This window comes from Trachurus trachurus (genome assembly GCF_905171665.1).
Source record: "Trachurus trachurus genome assembly, chromosome: 3".
Classification (NCBI taxonomy): domain Eukaryota; kingdom Metazoa; phylum Chordata; class Actinopteri; order Carangiformes; family Carangidae; genus Trachurus; species Trachurus trachurus.
In genome coordinates, this window is record NC_139893.1 from 34873258 (window position 1) to 34895333 (window position 22076).

The 22076-nt window shown below is 40.3% G+C and overlaps 1 protein-coding gene across 3 annotated transcripts in view; it reads left to right on the forward strand.

Moving 5' to 3' along the window:
* tspan4a (tetraspanin 4a) overlaps positions 1-22076 on the forward strand; it is a gene marked incomplete at its 5' end in the record, with an annotated part of 148468 nt that overhangs the window by 91667 nt on the left and 34725 nt on the right. For all 3 annotated transcript variants that reach the window (XM_084001678.1, XM_084001679.1, XM_084001677.1), the window contains 2 exons: positions 1380-1571; positions 17529-17603. In XM_084001678.1, the coding sequence (XP_083857804.1) occupies positions 1380-1571; positions 17529-17603 (267 nt within the window). The remainder of the gene's footprint in view (positions 1-1379; positions 1572-17528; positions 17604-22076) is intronic.

A 22076-nucleotide genomic window follows, 5' to 3' on the forward strand; every position in this document is an offset into this window, starting at 1 on the left:
GAAATGTGCATAAAACATTTCACCATGTTGAGCAAACGACTTTCTGTTTTTAAAACGAGACAAACTCAGTGTGGTGGTCTACAGTCAAATAAAATCTACAACCATGTTCCCAGTTCATTTCCAGTTCCAGGAGGACTGCAGTATCATTACTGACACTCTCGTCTGTAAACCTTAATCAAAATAACAACTCCAGATCTTATGCAGACTCAGGTGTGAAAGCAAACAGCCGCACAGAGCAGCCACAGCACTATCAATGTAGATGTGTGATTTAGCATACATTGGAAAGCTTCAGTGTTATCAAAATTCAGGTGCTTATCCTGTGAACTGGAAAGAAAGGCATGTCTACGGAAATTTGTATATCTATATGATCACGCAGGCTCCTTTCTGTAACCATGCAAATGTTTTAGTAGCGAGTGCAGGAATTCCCTCTGATCCATCATAAAGATATCAGAGCAGTTCCTCATTAGAAAAAAGAGAACGAAAGCACAGGCGCTGCAGTGACAACTCATCCTGTAACATTAGAGGAAAAGACACCTCTTTCTTGTCCATCTCTACCCACTCAGTATGTCGGATCCGCCCATCAGTCCTTACGACTTCAACTGTAGGGTTCAAGATTTGTGACGAATTAGTGTGAAAAAAGAGACACAGCAAAAGCAAACAATGCATCACATCTCTGTGGTCCAGACTGTGTGAATCTTGAGATTTTAAAGCAGCGCTGTGACATTTTGCAAGATGCACCTATTTGCTTTCTCACTGGGAGTTTGACGACGAGACGGCGAGATACAGAGAGCAGCGCCTGTGTTCAGTCGAGCATAAAGACCGGAAACAAGGTGCAAACCTGGCTCTCTGCAAAATCCACCTATCAGCGTCTCCAAAAGCTCACTGACAAAAACATTATCTCATTAACGGTGAAAATTAATTTCCAGCGTCTGACGGCGGGGATCATTTCCTGGCAGAAATCAGTCGCCAGGCGTCCAACAAGACTTCCCTTAGTTAATGTTTTGCTGGCAAGGACCGGCCCGGGCTGTCAAATATACAGCCTTATGTTTACTTAACAGACATGAGAGTGGGATTCATTTTCTTGCTCGAAAGCAAACGCACATTCTTTCCCAAACGTACAATTATTACTTTAAACTGGATTCCCCTCGGAGGTTGGTTTTATTCTCCTCCCTCTGTTGATCTTTTTACCCCAATTGTTTCTGGTCTTCTGTTTTTTCCCTCTTCAGTCTTTGCACACCCTCCTCTGGCATGCACTTTGAAAAAACTAAATATTTTCATGCACCACCATGTTTGTCTGCGTGTTATCTGTTTAAGATGAGTTAGGCTCTGCTGCTGACAAGCTTTTCGCCTTTTTTCCCTCTTTTGTGTTTCCTCGGCAGCTGGGAGGATGCGGGATACTGGGAGTGGGGGTGTGGCTCTCGGTGACCCAGGGAAACTTTGCCACCCTGTCATCATCCCTTCCCTCCCTGTCAGCAGCCAACCTGCTCATCGCGGTGGGGACCATCATCATGGTGATTGGCTGTCTGGGCTGCGTGGGAGCTGTCAAAGAGAGCCGCCCTCTGCTGCTCACGGTAAGTTATTTGTCAGGATGGCTCTTGATGCTCTTGTTAACTTGAAACCCAAGGCTGTCGGTTAAACGTGACGTCGTTCTCGGCTTGTTGTTGCCCGGCGTGACAGATGGCATCGCATCACAATGGCCAACACATTTTTCGCAGAGCAATAAGCTTTGACGTCCTCATACAATTTTCATGCAATCACAGATTGATAAGACACATTGGACATTCAATCTCCATCCATTTGATGAAAAGCTTTTACGTTTAGGCCTTAAAATAGCTGTCAGGGTGAGCCTCTGAGGTTTGTTTGTGATAAATGCACAAGTCCCAATAATCACTGTGTGTGGCTTCGTAGACAAAGGAAACTAAAAGCCCAATGGACACAAAATCAAAGGTAGAAGCAACCTGAATAATTATGTCGAGGGGGGTTTGGAGTGGACGCTGTATTTTGTGTCAATATCCAACTGAAAAGGTGGCAGTGGAGGTGTTTATAACTGACTGAAGGCTGCCAATGATAGATTGTGTATAAAGATGTAGCCTCCATACTGTCACGGTGGGTTTCTGAAGAGCGATTCTGAAGCTCAGAGTGAGCTGCTCCATCATCACTGTGTTTGCACTGCCTGACTCGGCGTGATCAAATAAGCGTGTGGCACCGAGGCTTCAGCACATGCTGGTTCGCGGCAAATGCCAACACACTCTCACGCGCCTGTCACTCAAAGCAGCCAGGTCCTCCATTGCGCATAACTTAAAGCTTTAATAACATTTAGACAGGTGAGTGATGAAAAAAAGGTCCAAGAAATTGAAATCCAGAGGCATGCTGTCTTCATGGACCCACTCCAGAGCTCCCACCGATATGATTCCTTTTTCTTTTCTTTTTTTTTTACCATCCTGAAATGTTCTTACTACATTGCCTAATCTCTGTAAAAACCTGTTTAATTGGTGGTTTAGCAGCTATTGTCAGTCATGGTGGGGTACTGACAGCACTGTAATCATGACAGACAACAGTGCAACACATCATGTTGATAATTATTTTACAGCCAAACCGTTGTTGATACATGGATGCAGATGCACTGCACTGATCTGATACAATAACGATCAGTAAGCAATTTCAATGCTGTGAATTCTGCACTCACACACACACACTCACTCTCACTCTCACACACACACCACAACAAACTTTAATATTGTGGCTGATCATCATTTATATCACTTTGAAACTGTCAGTAGACATAGTGCTATGGATGGCCTGCTATTCATCTTAACATTTCTTGTATAATTAAATTTGAAGTAATGTCCTTGTCTTGAAAAAATGAATTGAAATGAATTTTGTGTGTTGGTGATTTTGAAAGCTGAGTCAGCAGCAAAATGTGCAATGGCCCAGAATCCAAATACGTCAGAAGACTGCACATGTAATGTGGCTACCAACAGCTGCAAAACCCACGTGAAAATTATAAATATTAGCATAGCCACAGTTAAAGGAATAGTTCACCAAAAAATTGAAATTCATTAGTGACTCACCCTCATGCTGATGAATACTCTGGAGTAGTTTTCATCCTTCAAAGTGCATCTGGAGACCTGGGAGGCCGGTTCGTAGTCCAACGAAAACGTAATATGAGAGTAATAGGGCCCGACACAAAAACGTCCATAAACTTCACAACACCCATTTAATATTCCTCCACACTGCTCATCCGCTGCAATTCAAGTGTCCTGAAGGGAAACAGTCCAGAGAGCGCCCCAGGCAAATTCAATACAGGACTGTTTAGGCTGTAAAAATGTCCTAAATGATATCGTTTAGAGTAAACTCTGGACTATATCCCTTCAGGACAGTTGGATTGCCGTGGACGAGCAGTGTGGAGGAATATTAAATGGTTGTTGTGTAGTTTTATGGACGTTTTTGTGTCGGGCCCTATTACATATAAAGTTTTCGTTGGACTACGAACCGGACTCCCGGGTCTCCAGATGCACTTTGAGGAATAAAAAACTACTCCAGAGTATTCATCAGCATGAGGGTGAGACAATAATGACTGAATTTCATTTTTTGAACTAGACCTGAAAGACCAAATCTTGAATGCTTGAAAGACAAAAAATACATATCGTTTTAAGGGCTGTGTGCTAGTACTGTATGTTTACACCAGGTCTGACAGTCTGTGCTGAATTAGCCATGAGAGTAGAGATTCAGTGGTATGCAAGCCAGAAAACAAAAAAGTGTTTCACAGCAAATATCAAACATCTTCTCCAACATATACAAACTTTGAGGTGCATGAGCTCCAATTCTGAACTGGGCCTGGCCTTGATAAAGTGTGAACAATCAGATCCTTTCAAGATTTATAAGTATTTTGATACACAAACAAACTCAATCAAGCACCAACACTGCACCGGGTTTATCAGAATAATTCCGAGCGGAAAAAATAGAATTAATCATAATAGTAATGGCACAGCAGGAGAAAGCAATTATGAGCTCTGTGGGAATGAGTCTTAGTGTCGATCATTAACGTGATCCATGACATTTTCCCCACAGTGACCAGACCAGTTCGTGCACTGTGTCAATATAATGAGACTGGGTGAATTACAAGTTTGCCTTAATGAGTGACAGAGCGGCCCATTCTTCATGCAGATTAGAAAAGACTCCTCTCCCTTCAAATTTCAGGGATAATTAGCATGTTGATTGCTGATGAGGTACGCCGAGTATTGCAATATCAATGTGAGATATTTGCGGTATAACTGTTGCGCTCTGTGCATGCAAAATGATTATTGCCTTTTGTGGACCTTGTAAGTTGTAGCGCTAAACATTAGAGTTACATATTTCCAGTCTTCAAAAGTATGCTTTTGTAATTCTTTGATAAGGACTTCAAAGGAATGTGTGCCTTTTTGTATAAATTTAAAACTTCGTACCTCTTTTTTTTTTAACAAGATGGTATTGCAGGAGACTTTCACAAAGACTGTGGGTAGCAATATTACTGTGGAAACTGATCCTTCAGAGACTCCTTTGAATGCACTGAAGACCTACTTTCTCAATCAGCGTCTTACTATGAGCAATGAAAAGGCTATTTTTGGTCAAAAGTAGAATAATAGTATTTGTCTAAGGAGGTGTCTCTGTTTCTAAAAGCAATAGTTCTCTTCATTTTCTAAACAGGCGATTTTTATGATCTGTGATTGTTGGAGCTCTTCCACACGGCTCGCTTGGATGTGAAGCTCCGAACTCATGCTTGAATCATCAACACAGCAGATGAGCAACTGCCTCGCAAAACATCTGGTGCTTTGATAAAAAGTTACAACACCTTAAGAACGAACAGAGGCTGCGATGCGGGGAAGCTCTCGGTAGATGATCAAAAGTTCACGAAGGCAAAGTCTCTGCTGAATAGTTAGGCGGATAGTCGGTCCAAACAACACCAGGCAGGGAGTAGGCAAAAAATACCAAGAGCCAAAAAACAAAGCTAAATCATGAACCGTGGAATCAGACAACAATCAGACAACCAGAGAGGCCTGTAGTATGAAGCAGGGTTTTTAATTAAGGAAGCTAACTTTGGTCAGTTTGGCTGTTGCAGGTCTTCAGAGCAAATTAGTTCTTTATGTTAACACAATCAGATCACTGGTGGTAAAGCATGAGTCATCATTCTGACAGGACAGGAACAAAACAAGAAGGAGACATTTAGATGAATCATTTTGTTGTTCCAGACTTTGCATGTGTCCTCCTGACAGAGTTGATGCTCCAGCTCCAGCTCAGAATAACACTTTGTTATTTCCTGTGATTATAAATGCAGGTTTCAGCCAGATTGACCTCACCAGTCAATGACGGCCTCTCTGCTTTGGCAGTCTGACAGTGCCTCAAACTTTATCTTTGACTTTTGCTTATCTGCAAGTTCATAATAATTTCCTCATCAATTAAATTTTATTTGTAAAGCACAAATTAAAAAAAAATACATCATGTCAAGACAGCTTACAGAGATGAGGTCAAGACCTTAGAATATTATAGCAACAAACCCACCAGTTTTCATAATGAGCAGCACAGGCAACAGCGACTTGGTTAAGAGAAAAGGAGAGAGAGACCAGGGAAAATAATAATAGTAATACCCACAGGTGTAATGGTGTTATCAACAATAACAGCAGCAATGATAGCAGAGCCAATTAGAGAATACGAATAATATGAGTGGGAGGGGGAGAGAGAGAGAAAGAGCTCAGTGTATCATGGGAATACTTCCTGCAGCCCAGGCCTATGGGAGTATTGTTAAGGGATGGTTCAGGGTCTGAGTCAGCCCTAACTATAAGCTTTATCAAAGAGGACAGTTGACTTAACTGTAGAGAAGGTGTCTACTTCCTGAACCCAAACTGGAAGCTTGTTCCGTGGGAGAGGAGCCTGATAGCTGAGGACTCATCCTCCCATGTTGGAAACTCTAGAAAAGCACAAGCAAGCATTCTGAGAGCAGGGTGTTCTGTTGGGATAATTGGGTACACCACTGTTTCACCATTAACACCTCTGCGAGTGAGGAGGAGGATCACTGTATAAACTCTACTCTGGATTTCATATATAAGGGAAGCTAACACAGGAGATGTATTATCTCTTTCCTATTCACGTCCTATTCAGTGCCCATGCTGCAGCGTTGTGAATCAGCTGGAGGCTCTTCACAGCGTTGTTAGGATGTCCTAATAAAAATAATTAGAAGTAGTCCATGGAAGAGGTAACGGATGCATGGACTACTTTTCAACATTATCTAGAGACAGGATGCCTCTAATTTCTCTGACACAGCACAAGTGGAAGAAGCCAGCTGCCGTCCTTCTCTAAAACGATCCCAAGATTTTATTACTAGTAACCTAGATAATATATTTCTGAGGTGATTAGGGACAAATTATCTCAATTTTGTCTGCATTAAGAAGTTTAAAGTGAATGCCTTTAAGATATGCTTGAAGTTTGACCACCTGATTAGTTACATCTGGCTTCATATTAGACGCATGTGGGTGTCATCTGTTATTAAAATGTATGTGGTGCTTCCTGATAATAGAGTGTAAAAGAAAAGTATTGCTCCTACTGTACCACAGAACGTCAACCTTGTGACACACATTACATTTACATTAAAACAAGTTTTTCAAGGATTTATTGAAAAGGGGGAGAAGTTAGGGCTGGATCAAGAGGAGGCCTTTTAAGTAGACGTCGTTTAATGCACCAATAAAATCTATCTATGGTAGGCTACATTACCTGTACATGGTGATAATCTGGTCCAATACAGAAGTGGTGTTAAAAGGAAGAACAGCCTTGGACAACCTTACTGAGAGAGAGGGTCTGACAGGTTAACAGCTCAGGAGAAACTGTTAGCTCAGATAGATCTATAAGAGAAAAGCAGACTAAGTATAAGTCTGCCACAGTTGATTCTTCTGTAATGAACAATATACATCTGTCAGCCGTGGGAAGCATGTGATGAATTCTTTCTGGAATAGTCACAATTTTATTTGTAAAGCTCATAAAGTTATTAGTCCTGAGGATGAAAGCAGTAGTTGGATCAATAGTGCTCTGTGTCAGCCTGGCTAAAGCCGAACAGAAACAACCTTTAACAACCACCAAAAGGGCTTTTATGTATATTAATGGACTATCTTTCAAATCCTCCTGAAACCATCCTGACCATCAACCAACCATCCTGAAATTCTCAATTGGTGGAACACTTGCTTTCATGAATTTTTTTTTTTGTGAATTTTACCACTGAATTTGTCTCTTCTGACTCACTGCCTCCTTTTTCCCGAGGGCCAACAGTGTTGAGTCTTAGGCAGTGAAGCTGCAGCACTTCCAACGAGATCATCGACTTGTGTGGGTGTAAGGTTGAGGTAGCTGTCCTCCCTTGTATTGACACATGACAGGTGACTAAATAATAATGGAATTTCTTTATGTTTGGTTACTGCATTATCAGGCAGACACCTACTATAATGGATTTTTTCCCAAATGCTGTGTAATCCATCACTGTAAAGTCAAAGCTTAATAATATTAAAGAATGGGCCGACAAAGGCGGGTGTGAGGAAATATTATTACTAAACGTTCACTTTCTATGCAAAATAAGACAGAGGGTGTGATGAAAACAGTGAGCGTCTAATTGTGAATTAAATGCAGAAACAGTGAATCTGTCACTATCAACATTTGCATGACTGTTGAAATTGCCTAATATAGTGACTTTATCTTTAATGAGAACTCAGATAAAAATGTCTGAGAACTGGGATAAGGGCTGAGAGTAAAGCGCGAGGCGGGGCCATATACGGTAACTAGCAGATCTGTTTTTATGTGTTTTACAGCTTGGAGTTGAAAGAGTAAGGCTTTCAAATGAGTTATGACTATGATTAGGTCTAGGGTTGATTAATAAGCTGGAATGAGAAATCACTGCAAGCCTTCCTCCTCGCCTGCTTGAGGAATATGAAAATTAATATGACTAGGGGTATTGATTCGTTTAGCCTAACATGCTTCCTTCAGCATCCAGGTTTCAGTGAGAGAGTAGATTAATGTGATGATCAATTACCAGATCATTAACTGATAGGAAGTTTGATCTAATATTTAATAGTCCACATTTACATAGTTTTTTTTTTGGGGGGGGGGGGGTTTATTATAAATATAACTCCTTCCATGGGGTTTATAGGAAGTGGATGCTCAGAGATGGATGTAAGACTGAAACTCAGCCTCCTGGTCTCAGCTCTTGGTTTTAGTGGTTTTGGCTTTCTAATAAACCCAGCTAGATCCTTCCAGTGGTGATGTATGCCATCACAGTCAGACCAGGTCTACCTGAGAGAGTCTGTCAATTAACCTCCAAAGTCCACAACGTTTGCCGGAAACCACCTCGACAACCAGCGGCTGAACGATAACATGCACCTGTACAGTACACATCATCGCCGGTCAGGTCAGGCAGGAGCCCAGAGGACAGCGGCTCTGATTGGTGCAGTCAGGTGTCATATAACAATCTCATTATTATCGTCCTTGCCCAGCAGATTTAAATAGGATTCGACATCAGCAGCTCTGGCTCCAGAAATACATTTGACTATAGTCAACAGTGTGTGACAAATAGCTACAACTATGTTCCCATAGAGACACGTACAACAGCCCGCCCAGCAACAACACATAAACCCACTCGGTGACCCTCTCCATAAAAGCCATAAAAAAATCAGGGTAACACTTCATTTGATGCTTATCTCTATAACGTATTATAACCATACTTATGATGAGTTATAATGCAGTTATAGCACTGTAACTATAGTTATAAACACTCATAAATGATCATAATGCTTTATAACAATAATCATAACACGCTATAAAGTATTTTATCATGACTTATAAGGTAAGGTATTGTTAGTAACTCTCTGACAATGCCCACATCAATAATGCATTATAAATATAGTTATGTCTTATAAATGGCTTATAAACGTGTATAACTATCATTATAAACACTCATAAATTATCATAAGACTTTATAACAATAAGCATAACACATCAAAGAGCATTAATAGCTATAAGGTCAAGTGTTATAATAGAGTTATAATGCTCTATAATGTGTTGTGCAAATTGTTATAAAGCCTTATAGCCTCATAATTTATGAGTGTTTATAATGATAGTTATACATGTTTATAAGCCAATTATAAGACATAACTATATTTATAATGCATTATTGATGTGGGCATTGTCAGAGAGTTACTAACAATACCTGATCTTATAAGTCATGATAAAATGCTTTATAGTATAGTGTGTTGTGATTATTGTTATAAAGCATTATGATCATTTATGAGTGTTTATGACTATAGGTATACGCTGCATTATAACTCATTATAAGTATGGTTATAATGTGTTAAAGAGATAGGCGTCAAATAAAGTGTTACCAAATTCACTATCATCACTCCACCAGCCTCCCTGTGATTCCCACAGAGACACAAAAGTCCAACAGGCTTCTCATGGCTGGCTACCTCTAACTACCAGCACTGGCTCTCCATCCATGCTACACTGAGTGCTGCTCAGTCGGTCTCCAACTCCCCTGACCCTCTACACAAAACACATAGCCACGAACTCTCGTCACCTATGGTTGTTTGCAGTTCGCTCCTCCATGACATTTTTCTTTTAAGGTTTCCAGCAGAGTGTGTGGCTGCAGTTACCCCACAAGAATTATTGTTTATATGTAACTATGTTGTGTTTGTATAGAGAAATGCTCGTTGATTTGGAGCCAGATGTTTCTGTGCTGAAAAGAAAAGAAAGTATGCTTTTCATCATTTGAGTCTATAATAATACACTGGACTGGACCATGTTTTGGAACAAAATCCAATACACTATCCCTTTAAGTTTGAAATAAGAGCCATTTGGGGGCACTGAAATCCTCCAGAAATGTAATTTTCATCAGTGCAATGGGAAATTAACATCATGTTTCACACCAGTGAGTTGGGGTAGTCGATACAAGAGTGAGTCAAAGGGCACAGAGGAGGTGTGATGGGTCTGTGACCTAATCGGCTCACAAATTAGTCAGAAGGCTGAGACCGGTGTGTTGGAAATGGAGGCAGATTGTTTACGCTGAACAGATTTACGTGGGACTGGGAAAGGGAGTCTGTAAAAATGATTAGACCCACCGCATGGAAATACTGAGGCTATCACCTCAAAGGCTTCCCTCTATTGGCTCAAAGGCAGCACGATCCAAAAAGGTATTGATTTTGGAGGCGCTGATGGACCGAGCGCCTGATACGACTGGTTCACCACTCTCACTGCTCTGTCAACACCACAAAGAGCCACTGCAGCTCTCACACTGTGCAGAAATCACAGCAGTGGTAAAGAAAAAGGAATCAATCCCCGGACCTGCTCTTTGATTATAGTTCTCATCCTGAAGCGCCGCTGAGACATCAATCTCTGCTAAACAGGGATATCAACACTGCCGGCCAAACAAGTCATAACATAGGCTAAATACAGTACATGAGTATATGCAAGATGGCCCCTTGGGCATGTTACAATAAATTTTCATAATGCATGCAATCTGCATTTAGATTTTAGTGGCCAGTAAATGCTCATGTTCTTTGGGTATATTAAAGCCAACTGAAATGTAAGAGTAAATATTACAACATAAATCCCAGCTCTCCAGTGACTAATTGCGGCCCTGTTTTTTGTGCTATGGACTATTCTGCTGCAATAAAACAAGCAGCAGACACGAAAATAATTCATGAAATGCTCAACCCTGAGGAGGTCTATTCTGGTCCTCAAGAGTCGGTGTCCTGCAGGTTTTTGTTCTACCCTAAAGGCAACTGTTAGATACAGACCAGCTGTGGTTCATTAACTCCCATGGAAGAAAAACTGTAATGGAACAAAAAACCTGCAGGACACCAGCCCACCATGACTGGAATAGAGAAGTCTTCAAGGACCACTTTGTTGATCTGTTTTATATCTGTTGTGATAGACTGACATGGTTACATGCACCATTACACGTGTCAGTGCTATCTGTATCTCATATGCTGGCACAGAGCAGAGGTAAGAAAAAAAAAGCATATAGTACTGTACAGCTTTCCCGGTTTGAAATTCTTAGTGTTACCTGGTGATAAGAATAATAAGAGGTCTTGGGGGCAAGTATGAATTTTTCTTGCTATTGCTCTGCCAGTGAAACATGCTCAGGGTGAGGATTTTGAGGATGAAAGCTTCATTCCTACAATACACAGAATATTGTCAACTGTGATGGTTTATATAAGAAAATATATTCACATTAAGGTGTTATTTATACATAAACGTAGGAATGTTACCAATTACATTTACTAAAATATTGCACAAAATATCCAATATACTGAACACATACCCAATATAATGACAAGAAAGCGAAGAATAGCCTTCTATTAATAATGATTTATGTAACCATTTAAAAAGGGAACCTGTCTGGTTTATCTGTCCAGATTGTTTTCATTCTCACCACTCATTTTTAGCTCCGATATTAACCTTTTCACAGCTGTTCTGGAAAATATGCTGAAAACGCCACTTCTAGTGGACACCACCTGCCTGGACCAGAGACAGACAGACAAGCTAAAGCAACTAGGGCTTTGTTTAATGGAAATATTACTTTTTGAAGGCTCTTTAACATATATCTGGGTGTTTGTCTTGCCTTCCGGTCTCCAAAATGTGAGAATTGACAAAAAAAAATCTGTAATGTGCAGTTGTAACCTCAGTTGTCTTCCAGTGATGTAACTAGGATTTAAATATGCATAACGCCACCCCTACCTGGGACCGGTAGACGGGGTGGGGCAGTGGATCAGGCACTGAAAGCAGCCGTTCTGAACAGGGCTGTTTTGAGAGGACGAAAAGATAGCTGTGATATTTGATCCTTGGGGTATTTTGACCAAAGCATGTCACAGATAAGACACCTGGGAACTATTTTAATTTGTGGAGAAGGGGCATAGTATGTCTCCTTTAAAGAACCGAAAGACGACCAAGGTCAAGTTGTGTAACATGTAAAAGAAATAATGGAACATTTTCGTGTTTCATACTCCGACAACATCTCCGATTTATCTACTGAACCTTTGGAAAAGCCACACTTGAAGTTAGACTGCATATTCAGTAGTTATAAATAGTATCTCAATGTACTACAATGTATTTGAATTTCATTTGTTATCATTAGCCCTTGAACTCTGAGTGCATCTTCCACCACTGTCAGGACAACAATGATGAGTAGAATGAGCAGAATCTCAAGACTGCTTTACAACAGTTTAGAGAGCTGTAAAGCTTTTTCTCCATAAAAACATTTTGTTTCCTCTTATTCCTATCTCCTATAAATCTTTTCTGTAGTTATGCCGCTGGAAGCCACTGCTGCAAACAAAATAACGTATTTCAGTTTGAATAATGACAACTCAGGGAAAACATATTGAGCCTGCTTGGGTTCTTTTGTAATGGGATCTGAGTTTTTGTTTATAATAATTTATCACAGTGAGACTCAACACAACAAAACAAGCCCTACTTCAATTTCAGTTTTGAGCTGAGATACATACCGTGTCCACCTCCATTTACACAGACCTCACTTTAAAGCACATGCTACCACCAGCATAATTTTGCAGATGCAAATGTATTTCCAGTTCCTGCTGTGTGTGTCACATAAACAACTTTGTCATTACAGTCTTGTTGTGCAACAGCCTGGCAAAGTAATTTGGAACAAATTATTGCATTTTTTTAATTTAACATGTCAATTAAAACCCTTTTTCACTCAAAGAGAAATTTTCAATATGCTGTTTTGATATTTTTCTGATCATAAACAGGACTTGAAGTTGAATCTGTTCTTTTAAATGAATAGTGATTCATCATGAAGCGGCTCCTACAGAGCAATTCCTCTCCACTTGACTTAACTGGCACACTGTTATTGCTTTTGATATTATTAGCCCTTCTACACAGTTCACAGATGGATTGTTATCATTTACAGTTAATTTCCGCAACCCATTTGGTGATGGTAACACTACATTCAATATAGCAGTGTGACATTCCTGAAGCTAATTCAAAGATTTTCATGTAGTATTAGAAATGCAAAATGTGGTGTTCTGCCATCAAATGATCCTTTTGAGTCTAACTATTGCCTGTGGTCTCACGAAGAGGAGTCAAATTTCTTATTAAGAGCAGATTAATGGTGAAATATTCAGAGAGCCACAGGGGATGGGGTCTGTTTGTTTTCTGAATGTTGGTGAGCATCAGTTTCTTATTTTTTAACAATGTCCCTTTGCTCTCTGGCGTGATTTCATGGTCTTGAAGAAACACCCCAGAACACCAAAGAGAGTGTCATAAATAAAATGGTAAAAAGGAGAGAGAATGAAGACCATAAAAGTTTCTGCAGCTTTAATCTTCACTTCATTGTTTTTTACAGTTAAACTTTAAAGGTTTAGGAAAACCAAGTGATGTGGCCAAGAGCCATCAGAGATTAATGGAATATCCATAAGTAGCAGAGCAACGTGTTAAAGCTGAAGAATGAAATTTTTATTGCAACTTTAAATCAAATGGCTACGAGTGATATCTCCAGCTGCAGCAGGCAGCTGTTTTCAGCAAAAACATTCTCAGACCCACTGTGCAGTACCTGCCCAGAGTACACAATAGCTGGAGAAGAAATGCAGCCATCTTGAAGCTACAGTACAGACCAACCAGAGTGACAACAAAAGTGAATATTGGCTATTTCATTTGTCAAATGTCTGGAGACATGGCTCCAAATAAAGGCGTCTGTGGGGTGCCTGTTTTCAGACCCCTGAAATGCTTTTTGAATGGTTCAAACAGTTCTTTTGTGGTTCACATTTCACACTTTTGTCAGGTGGAAAACCAACTTAGCCGTTCATAAGTTTGTTGGTACATTAAGAATGGGAACATCGACTTCCTTTGTCGAGCAGCATCAATGTGGCAGAACAAATGGAGTTGTTGTCCAAGGCCTCATATTGTATTAAAGGGCCCATATATTTCAATATTTTTTTAAATGAAAATAAAGCAGGTCTAGGGTCTGTACTAATACTGTCAAAAGTATCAAAGCGCTCAGTCCACAGAAGAATGCACACAGCCTGTTTTCAGAAACTGAGCATGAGCCATCAGGACTTCTCTAACTCATGTCATGTCCTTGAAATGTACTACTGTACATAATGTATCTATTCACTCATTCAGAAAACAGTCAGCCAATCGGAGAGAGGTTCAGCACCCCCTCTATTCTGACTGGCTGATTGAACCTCCAAAGAGAAACCTGAGATAGAAGAAACAATAAAACTATACAGTATAAAGTTTTTGGGTTGTGATACTTAAGTATATCATATATATTTCAATATTGGATTTTTGATAGACGGTGAACTTATGAATTGTGAATATTTTTTGTCTCTGCCGGGACTGAAACTTTTGCGACTATTAATGAAGGGTTACAGGAACCTGCTAAAGTGCATCAGACTGAAAATGAGGTGAAAATACATTGGTAGTGCGAATATTAGGCACCTCTGCTGGATGTGCTAATGATTAGCATTTAGTGGCAATAGTGTGCTGTTACATTTCCATGAGAACTCAGCTCAGTGATAATTTATCAGGGCAGTTTGTCTGTCACATGGATTCATGGTCTGTCTGCTTCTAGTGGCCAAGAATCGATAAACTCCACTCTAAGTGGGAAGAAACAATCCAATAGGAAGAAGTGCCTGTGGCAACATGACTCTGGTCCATAATTCTAGACCTGATAATAAACGTGAATTTCAAGCTGTGTAGGTGCACAGTTGACCCTTTAGTCTTTTAACACTGGAGCAGGAAAAGATATTCCTTCAAAAGGTCGATAGCAGGTCAAGACATAGCACAAAATGTAACATGGACCAGATTCGAATTTAACTTCTGCCATTTTTTGTAAATCTCCATGAGTCTCCATGAGTCATTCTCTTGTTTTGTACTGTATTTATTTAAACTGTCTGTCCTTTTTGGTTGCAGAAATATGGCGAATAATAAAAGAAAAAAGTCAAATATTGTGTCTGTCAGGGGTATAATGTGTATTTCCATAATGTCAAATAGCTATTCAGAGTTGGAGGGGAAAAAACAGCATAGCTTCTACTCTCGACTGCATTGCATTTTTGACATTATCCAGTGGGTTGTTAAAAGATTTATCAGCCTGAAGGGCTGGATTTTCTCAAGTGGAGCATATTTCTTCGGTTTAAATTAACCTACACCTCAGAGAACACCTAACAATCCCACTAAATTGGGGTTACCTGAAATTGTATACAACACTGGGCATATTGTTCAGAAAATGAAGTCTGACAGAACAATAGAAATTGATTTCAGGCACTTATTCGAGAGCACTCTTGAAAAGAGCAGAGGAGAGTCAAACACACCGTTGGCTGTGTGCTGCCATCAGTTTGTTACCAGTCGGTCTCTCACTCTCCAGCGTTGCCACCGAGGCTTTCATCCTTTCCAGGCTCAGTGATTCATTCATGTAGGTGCTGCCAAAGGACCTCGGGGCAACTGACAGCCCTGCTCGATGCCAGTCTTGTGAACTAGCAACACTCACATCCACTGTCGAGCAAACGCCTGGAATACACAGAGGACGTGTAGCTATGATGTTTCTCAAAAACAACATCTCTACTTTAGAAATCTGTTTTGACCCTCCGAGATGGTCTCGTGCTTTCTATGTATCACCCTCGGCAAGAAAACATGGACGAGGAGTGTGTAGCCATGGCAGCGGCTCTGAGAGGCTGTACACAGCGATGCTCTGAGCTAAATGCTAACGTTAGCATGCAGACATACTCAAATTACAATGTAAATGTGCGGATACAGTGTTGCCATGTTCACCATCTCAGATTTGCATGTCAATGTGCTAACATACAAGACTGTTGTGTTAAGAATTAATGCATAGGCTTTACATTACTTGTGCTGAAGGTCATGATAGATGTTTTGTTGTAAGGTGACAAAGCGGTGATTGTACTTTTGACAGTAGCTCAACAAAACATAGGAGAGTTGTGCTTGATCCCCACATGAAACCAACACTTTACTATGCTATTTCTACCGTCTATGAGCAGTCGACAAAAGTTATGATTGTAATCATGACAACAAAGACCATCTAATGTCCAGAAAGTGGGAAATATATTTACAATCTTTTCCTAAACCGAGCACAGTTGCTTCTGTGACTATACTGAGTCAAGCCATGACAGGAGGATGATATCAATGGCGCTTTTCCACTAGCGCGGTACGGCATGGCACGGCTCTACTCGGTTTTTTTTGCTTTTCCACTAGCCAGGTACCTGATACTTTTTAGGTAACGCCTCAGCCCTGGTTCCAAGTGAGCTGAAGCGATACTAAACATGACGTCAGCCGACTTCCTTCCACTGATTGGGCAGAGCGTCATCACTGCTGGAAGACACGAGAATCAAACCCGCTAAAAACACACCAACAACAGTGACCACTGATCTGTACTGAGACTGTTGTTGTTTCATGTGAGTGAAATGACTGCTGTGTGGAAAACCACACTGTGGTCCGTGATCGAGGTGCAGACGAGTGAGTTTGGAGCTGATAAGAGGATATGAAAAAAGAGAGCGAGACAACATGGCCGTAGCCGCCGTGATATGACGACCCCGCCCCCGCTGAGGAGGAACTATGAAGAACTCAGCTGTGATGGAAAAGCACCTAAACTGAGCTGTGCCGAGCCATACCGTGCCGTGACTGTGGAGTAGAAAAGCACCACAAGACATTCCTGAAGTCACATCAGACAGCCTGTGTGATGGTTCAGGTTGGAGCTTAGACGTGTTTGTAACACACTGTCCTGTCTGATAGATTTTCAATAATACAATATATCATAAGTCCAGAATTTACCTCACCATCATTGATCATCATGACCACTAGAGCTGGCTAAAAGAAGTTCACGACCCTTTGTTCTCCAAAACACTGCTCAGTTAATAGCTAATAATCGAACACCATTTCATGCCGATCTTTCAGTGACCCTCTGGGACGTTGTGCCATTGTTTCTCAAAATATCTCAGCCCTCCCTGGTTCAGACACTCACTCCCATGGGTGAGAGACGGAGCCATGTCCCAACAGAGTAGTTGATGGATGAGCTCGTAACTGTTTTAAGCACTCACACGGGGCCACAGGAAGAAGATGTATCACCCATCAGGCAGCTTATCCCGAGTGCCACAGAGAGGAGGAGGAGGAGGAGGAGTGGGTGTGGGACTGGCGTGGAATAAAATGTGTCTCCGTTAACAAATTCAAAAGTGGATAGAGGAAAAGTGTATATCACCTTTCCCAGTCTGTCCTACTTGCTCTGATTGTCCCTCCTCCCTCCCTCTCTGCTCTCTTGACCTGTCAGCTTGAAATATCGAGGTCGAACGGCTCTACAGCTCTTCGATCGTTCTTACTTCACCAACTCTTTCTCCTTGACACTTCTCTGCCATTTCTTTCTTCTCTCACTTTTTCCTTTCTCTCGCTGCGACTTAAACTTTACACACAGAACTCCATTATCCTGCCTGTGGTCGTCAAGAGGGTGTGTGTTAAATGACTCTGATGGCCTCTCTCCTCCCATTGTGTCTCCGCAGTTCTTCATCCTCCTCCTGTTGATCTTCTTCCTGGAGATTCTGTCCATCATGCTTTTCTTCATCTACCAAGATGAGGTAAGACACATTGATTGCTCTCGTCAAATTGTAGCCTGTGATTTTTTTCTCACCCTGACCAGGATAATAACTGGCTGTCCACTTACCGTCCTCCGTATGTCACGCAGGTTGTCTCAAATAGAAGGTGGCGTGTAAAACCTCAGCAGAGAGGTCGTTTCTAAGTTCATACATGAACAGTAATTCGCTCCTTAAGAAAATGCCAGCTGACATTCTGCATAAACACTGACTTAATGAAACTGCCTGATTTTTTTTCAACGTTTTCACACATTCTTCGGGGGGATGTCTGTGGGCTATGGCCGGAAAAATATTCACCGTCAGAATTTCCTTTCCTTGTTAATAAATCTCAATTTATCTTAGCCCATCTATTTTTAATGATTTCCCCTGTAAATAAACAAGTCAGGCAAGAGAAAAGAAGCAGATGAGCTATCTCTCTCTCCTGATATGAATTTGTAATCCCTTCACATTTCAGCTTGGGTTTTAATAATGCATGGAAAGGGCATGCTAAATTCCATCCATCTAAATCTTAATTAGTAAAGGTTTGAGGGGTGGATTTGGGTTTTTTCGTAAAAAAAGAAATAATTAAAAAAATAAACAAATATGACATTCTGTCACAAGGTATTGCAAAGATTAAATCCTGAATACTCAAGGGAAACCCCTTACAGTGTGTCTGTTATTATGTCCATGAACGTTTGTCAGTAACAGAATAATAACTATATTGACAATGAGTATTAATTGAACTTTATGAGATTAGTGAGATCAGTTGGCAGGGGGGTATTTAATTCCCAAAATAAGTCTTGGTTGATGCTACAAAGGACTCAACCGTTAAATGCTCTAAGTGCCTTCTACAAAGTGCCTCAAGGCCCTTGAAGATTATGTGTATGTTTCACTGTAACGTTGCACTGCTGTTTCCACATTCAGAGGCCTGCAGACTACTCACACTACACTGGAAAGTATAATTAGATTCTCAGCAAACAAAAGAGCCTCAACTTTTTTACAACACTGGCATCAAGGGTCCACGATTGCTGCATTTTAATTATATTACCAGATAAATTAAATTACAGCAATGTGGTAAAAGAACAACAACACTGAACATATGACAGCCTCAGTATAATATCACGGTTGATCCTTACTATTTCAAATTTGGTATTAAAGGAACAGAATTAACAACTACTATATAACTGTAGGTATTTTTTTTAAATCCTGATTTATTTGGACACTATAAAGCAAGAACATGTTCAGAATTCATTTCTATTACTATGACAGGATAAAAAATTACTTAAATAATAAAAAATAAAAAGAAATAGAAATAAAAATAAAAATTCTTACAGTCAGTCATTGATTTATTGATTATATGTTTGAGGCCTTTTTTTTCTCCACCAAATTACAACACAAGTGTCCTGGCCACCAGCAGGTTCTACAGGTGATGACTTTCTGAATTGCTACCTATAATTACAGTCTGGTTAACTTTAACACCTCATAGGGAAAAGTGGTAAAGAGACAAGATGCAAACAGTGTGATATTTTAACTATATCAGCTACTGGCACGATAACACCAGACAGCAGGGAAACCCTGCAGATGCTGTCTTTTAATTTAGTGCACAATATATTGTGCACCCTCTACAGGCATCTAATATAACCACTACCAGGTGAAGTGTGGAGCTCTATCATAAATCATTGGCAATTTCTCAACCTCTTGCGTTACATTATTCATGTGTTGGGACAGTGAAGATTATCCCTGAAGACTTAGGCCAAGGCCAACCCCGACTGTAGTGCCTTTGTACATTTTGGTAAACAACAACCTACTTTGATATTTCCCCTCTTCCTGTTTGAATTATGTTTGCCACCAGACCTTGGACTTGAATAAACTTTGTTTTGGCTTTTATCTTGTTGTTATTGTAAATCCGGCATGATTACTTAATTGCCTAATATACTGTATTTGCATCATAGTTTGTAACCAGATTGGTTTTTCTACTCTGGCACGTTCTTCTGGGCTTCCAGCCAATCACCATTGCTCTGCTCAGCTTTTAATGAATGTTGTCTTTTGTCACGCCTCACCTTTCTCTTAGTATCTGTGTTCCCTCATATTCAGTGCACCCTGTTATTCAGCCTCTGAATAATTCAGTTTGTCTACCCAGGAGGCGATCAGCGACAGAACGCAGTAAAAATTTAAGGATGGTCCAGATATTCAGCAGAGCTGGTGTACTGAGGGAAATCACTCGCTTGAAAGAATGGGTGGCCATTACCAAACTGCCACTGATATTTTTTTAAACAGCAGGAAACTCCACAACCCTCACAGTCAACTGGGTAAAGTGAGCCCGGCTTGAAAAATGAACAAAGCCAATACAGTACAATATCATAAAGAATATTCAAAAGAAATATTCGTATTGAAAAACTTAGACCACCAACAGGTTCTACTGTTATTTTCTGAATTATTACCTATAGTTACATTCTGGTTAACTTAAAACCTGTAAATCAGGAAACAAGATGCAAACAGTGTGATGTTTAAATTACATGTTTTGCAAGCAATTTTCCATACCTTTGAATTTGTATGTGCTATTAGGGAAAAAATAACATCAATTTGTAGCTGCTTCAAACTGTGTTTGCCGTCATTATTTTAAAAGAAAACTAGATACTAAATCACACGCAAACAACCTCGTACAACCAATATAAGAGCTGACTCTCTTTACCGTTTACTGTTTCCTGGTTTCCAGTCTTATTCTGGGCTTTGAAACACTTGCTAATGAAAACAGTGCTATTTGCTGCTGCTGTGTGCAAACAACAGTGGCTGACTATGAGCTACATTGTGTGGAGTCAATTCTCATGCTTGTGATGAACAAATTAATAGAGAAGTGACAAAAGGTTAATGTTTGACAAATCTTTTGATGACAGTGGAGATGTATTCTGTATATATCCATTTAACTCATTGAGTGCCAGACCTTTTATAAAATGGTCAGTGCCATGTGCCAGCGTTTTGGGGCATTTTGAGTAATATGTCAAGACCCAGAGAATATTTTGTACTATGACTCTGAAAACACCAAACAGCTCAAAGGAAAGAGGAGACTCTCTATTTAACTAGGGAAAAAACCATTTGTTTGTACCTTGTTCCATTCTTGATATATCTGAAGTTGAATAGAGCCTGGTTGCACCAAAAAGACCACTTTTTTTCTAGAAAGCTGAGAAAAATGCATTTTTGTGAAAGAGAGTCTCTCAAGAAAAATAGTGATTTTTTTTGGCTTCAAAAATATGTAAGACATCTGAAAATTTCATTTCACATGTTTTTTTTACAAACACAAAACAACAACTAAAATACAACAAGTACGAGCAGTTGCTGCCCCCTCAGCCTCTGATACTTCTTCACTTCTTGCTCTGATCTACAGTCTTCTTCGTTCTACACATCCCAGAAGCCCCAAAATTACTCACAGTGTGCGCGAGAGCGTCCCCATTTACCAGCCGCAGAAAAGTGCATTTGACGTCTATGGACGTCATTGGCACTCAAGCGTTGGATTTTGATTGACGTCCATAGACGTCAATGGCACTCAATGAGTTAATGATGTGTGGCATTGTGCTCTGTAACAGTGCATGAGTTGTCATTGTTGGTGACATTTTATCTTGCTTTTACTTCCTCAATACCATTGTGGTATTACACAATTCACTATGACCTCAGTCTAACTAGCTCAGTGACCCAATAATGACTTTACATTAAAACGTTGCCCACAAAAGGCCTTTCGATATGAGTTAAACAGCTCATCTCTGATTTAAATGCATAATGTAGAGTTTCAAGGATCAAACCTCTCTGTTTTTTAATCTAGATATTTATCAGAATAAAGCCATGGAAGAGAATTTACATTAGATGCAGAGCATGTCATGAAAGGAAACAGACATTTTCTCAAATAGACTTTCAACTTAGATGCAGTAGATGTGAAATCATACCCACATGCACATTTTTATGTACCTACATTTCAAGAGATCCTTTTCAATATTACTTTGATTTTATCTTCCAGTATCCCACAATATCTGAAGCCCTAGTTTATCTCTGATTATCAGGACCTGCTGTTTTTTTCCCCCACCTCCTCCATCGCCATGGTAACTCTTTGAAAGCAAGTCCTGCATAATAAGCACAAGCCGATGCCACTTCTGCTGTATGCAAAGCCTTGCAGATGCCATAACTTAAACAGAGTGCAGCCGTAGGTGCATGTTGATGAACTCCATCCCAGGCTGTAGGGATGGTCACGCTCAGTGGTGCAGTTTATTACACCTGCTTTGGACTTGATAAAAGCTTTGTGGTGCAGCTGGGAGCTACTTCAAACAGTTCACAGATCCTCCACGCCGCTCAGGCGGTCATCGTTTGGCTCACTTTGTTGTTTCCTACAAGGCTGCTGAAAAGGTCTTTTGGGGTTAACTACAGTGGAACCTGTGTGACTGAGAGTGCGAAAGTGTCACAGTTTGACTCGATGGAAGCTGATAGACAGATAGG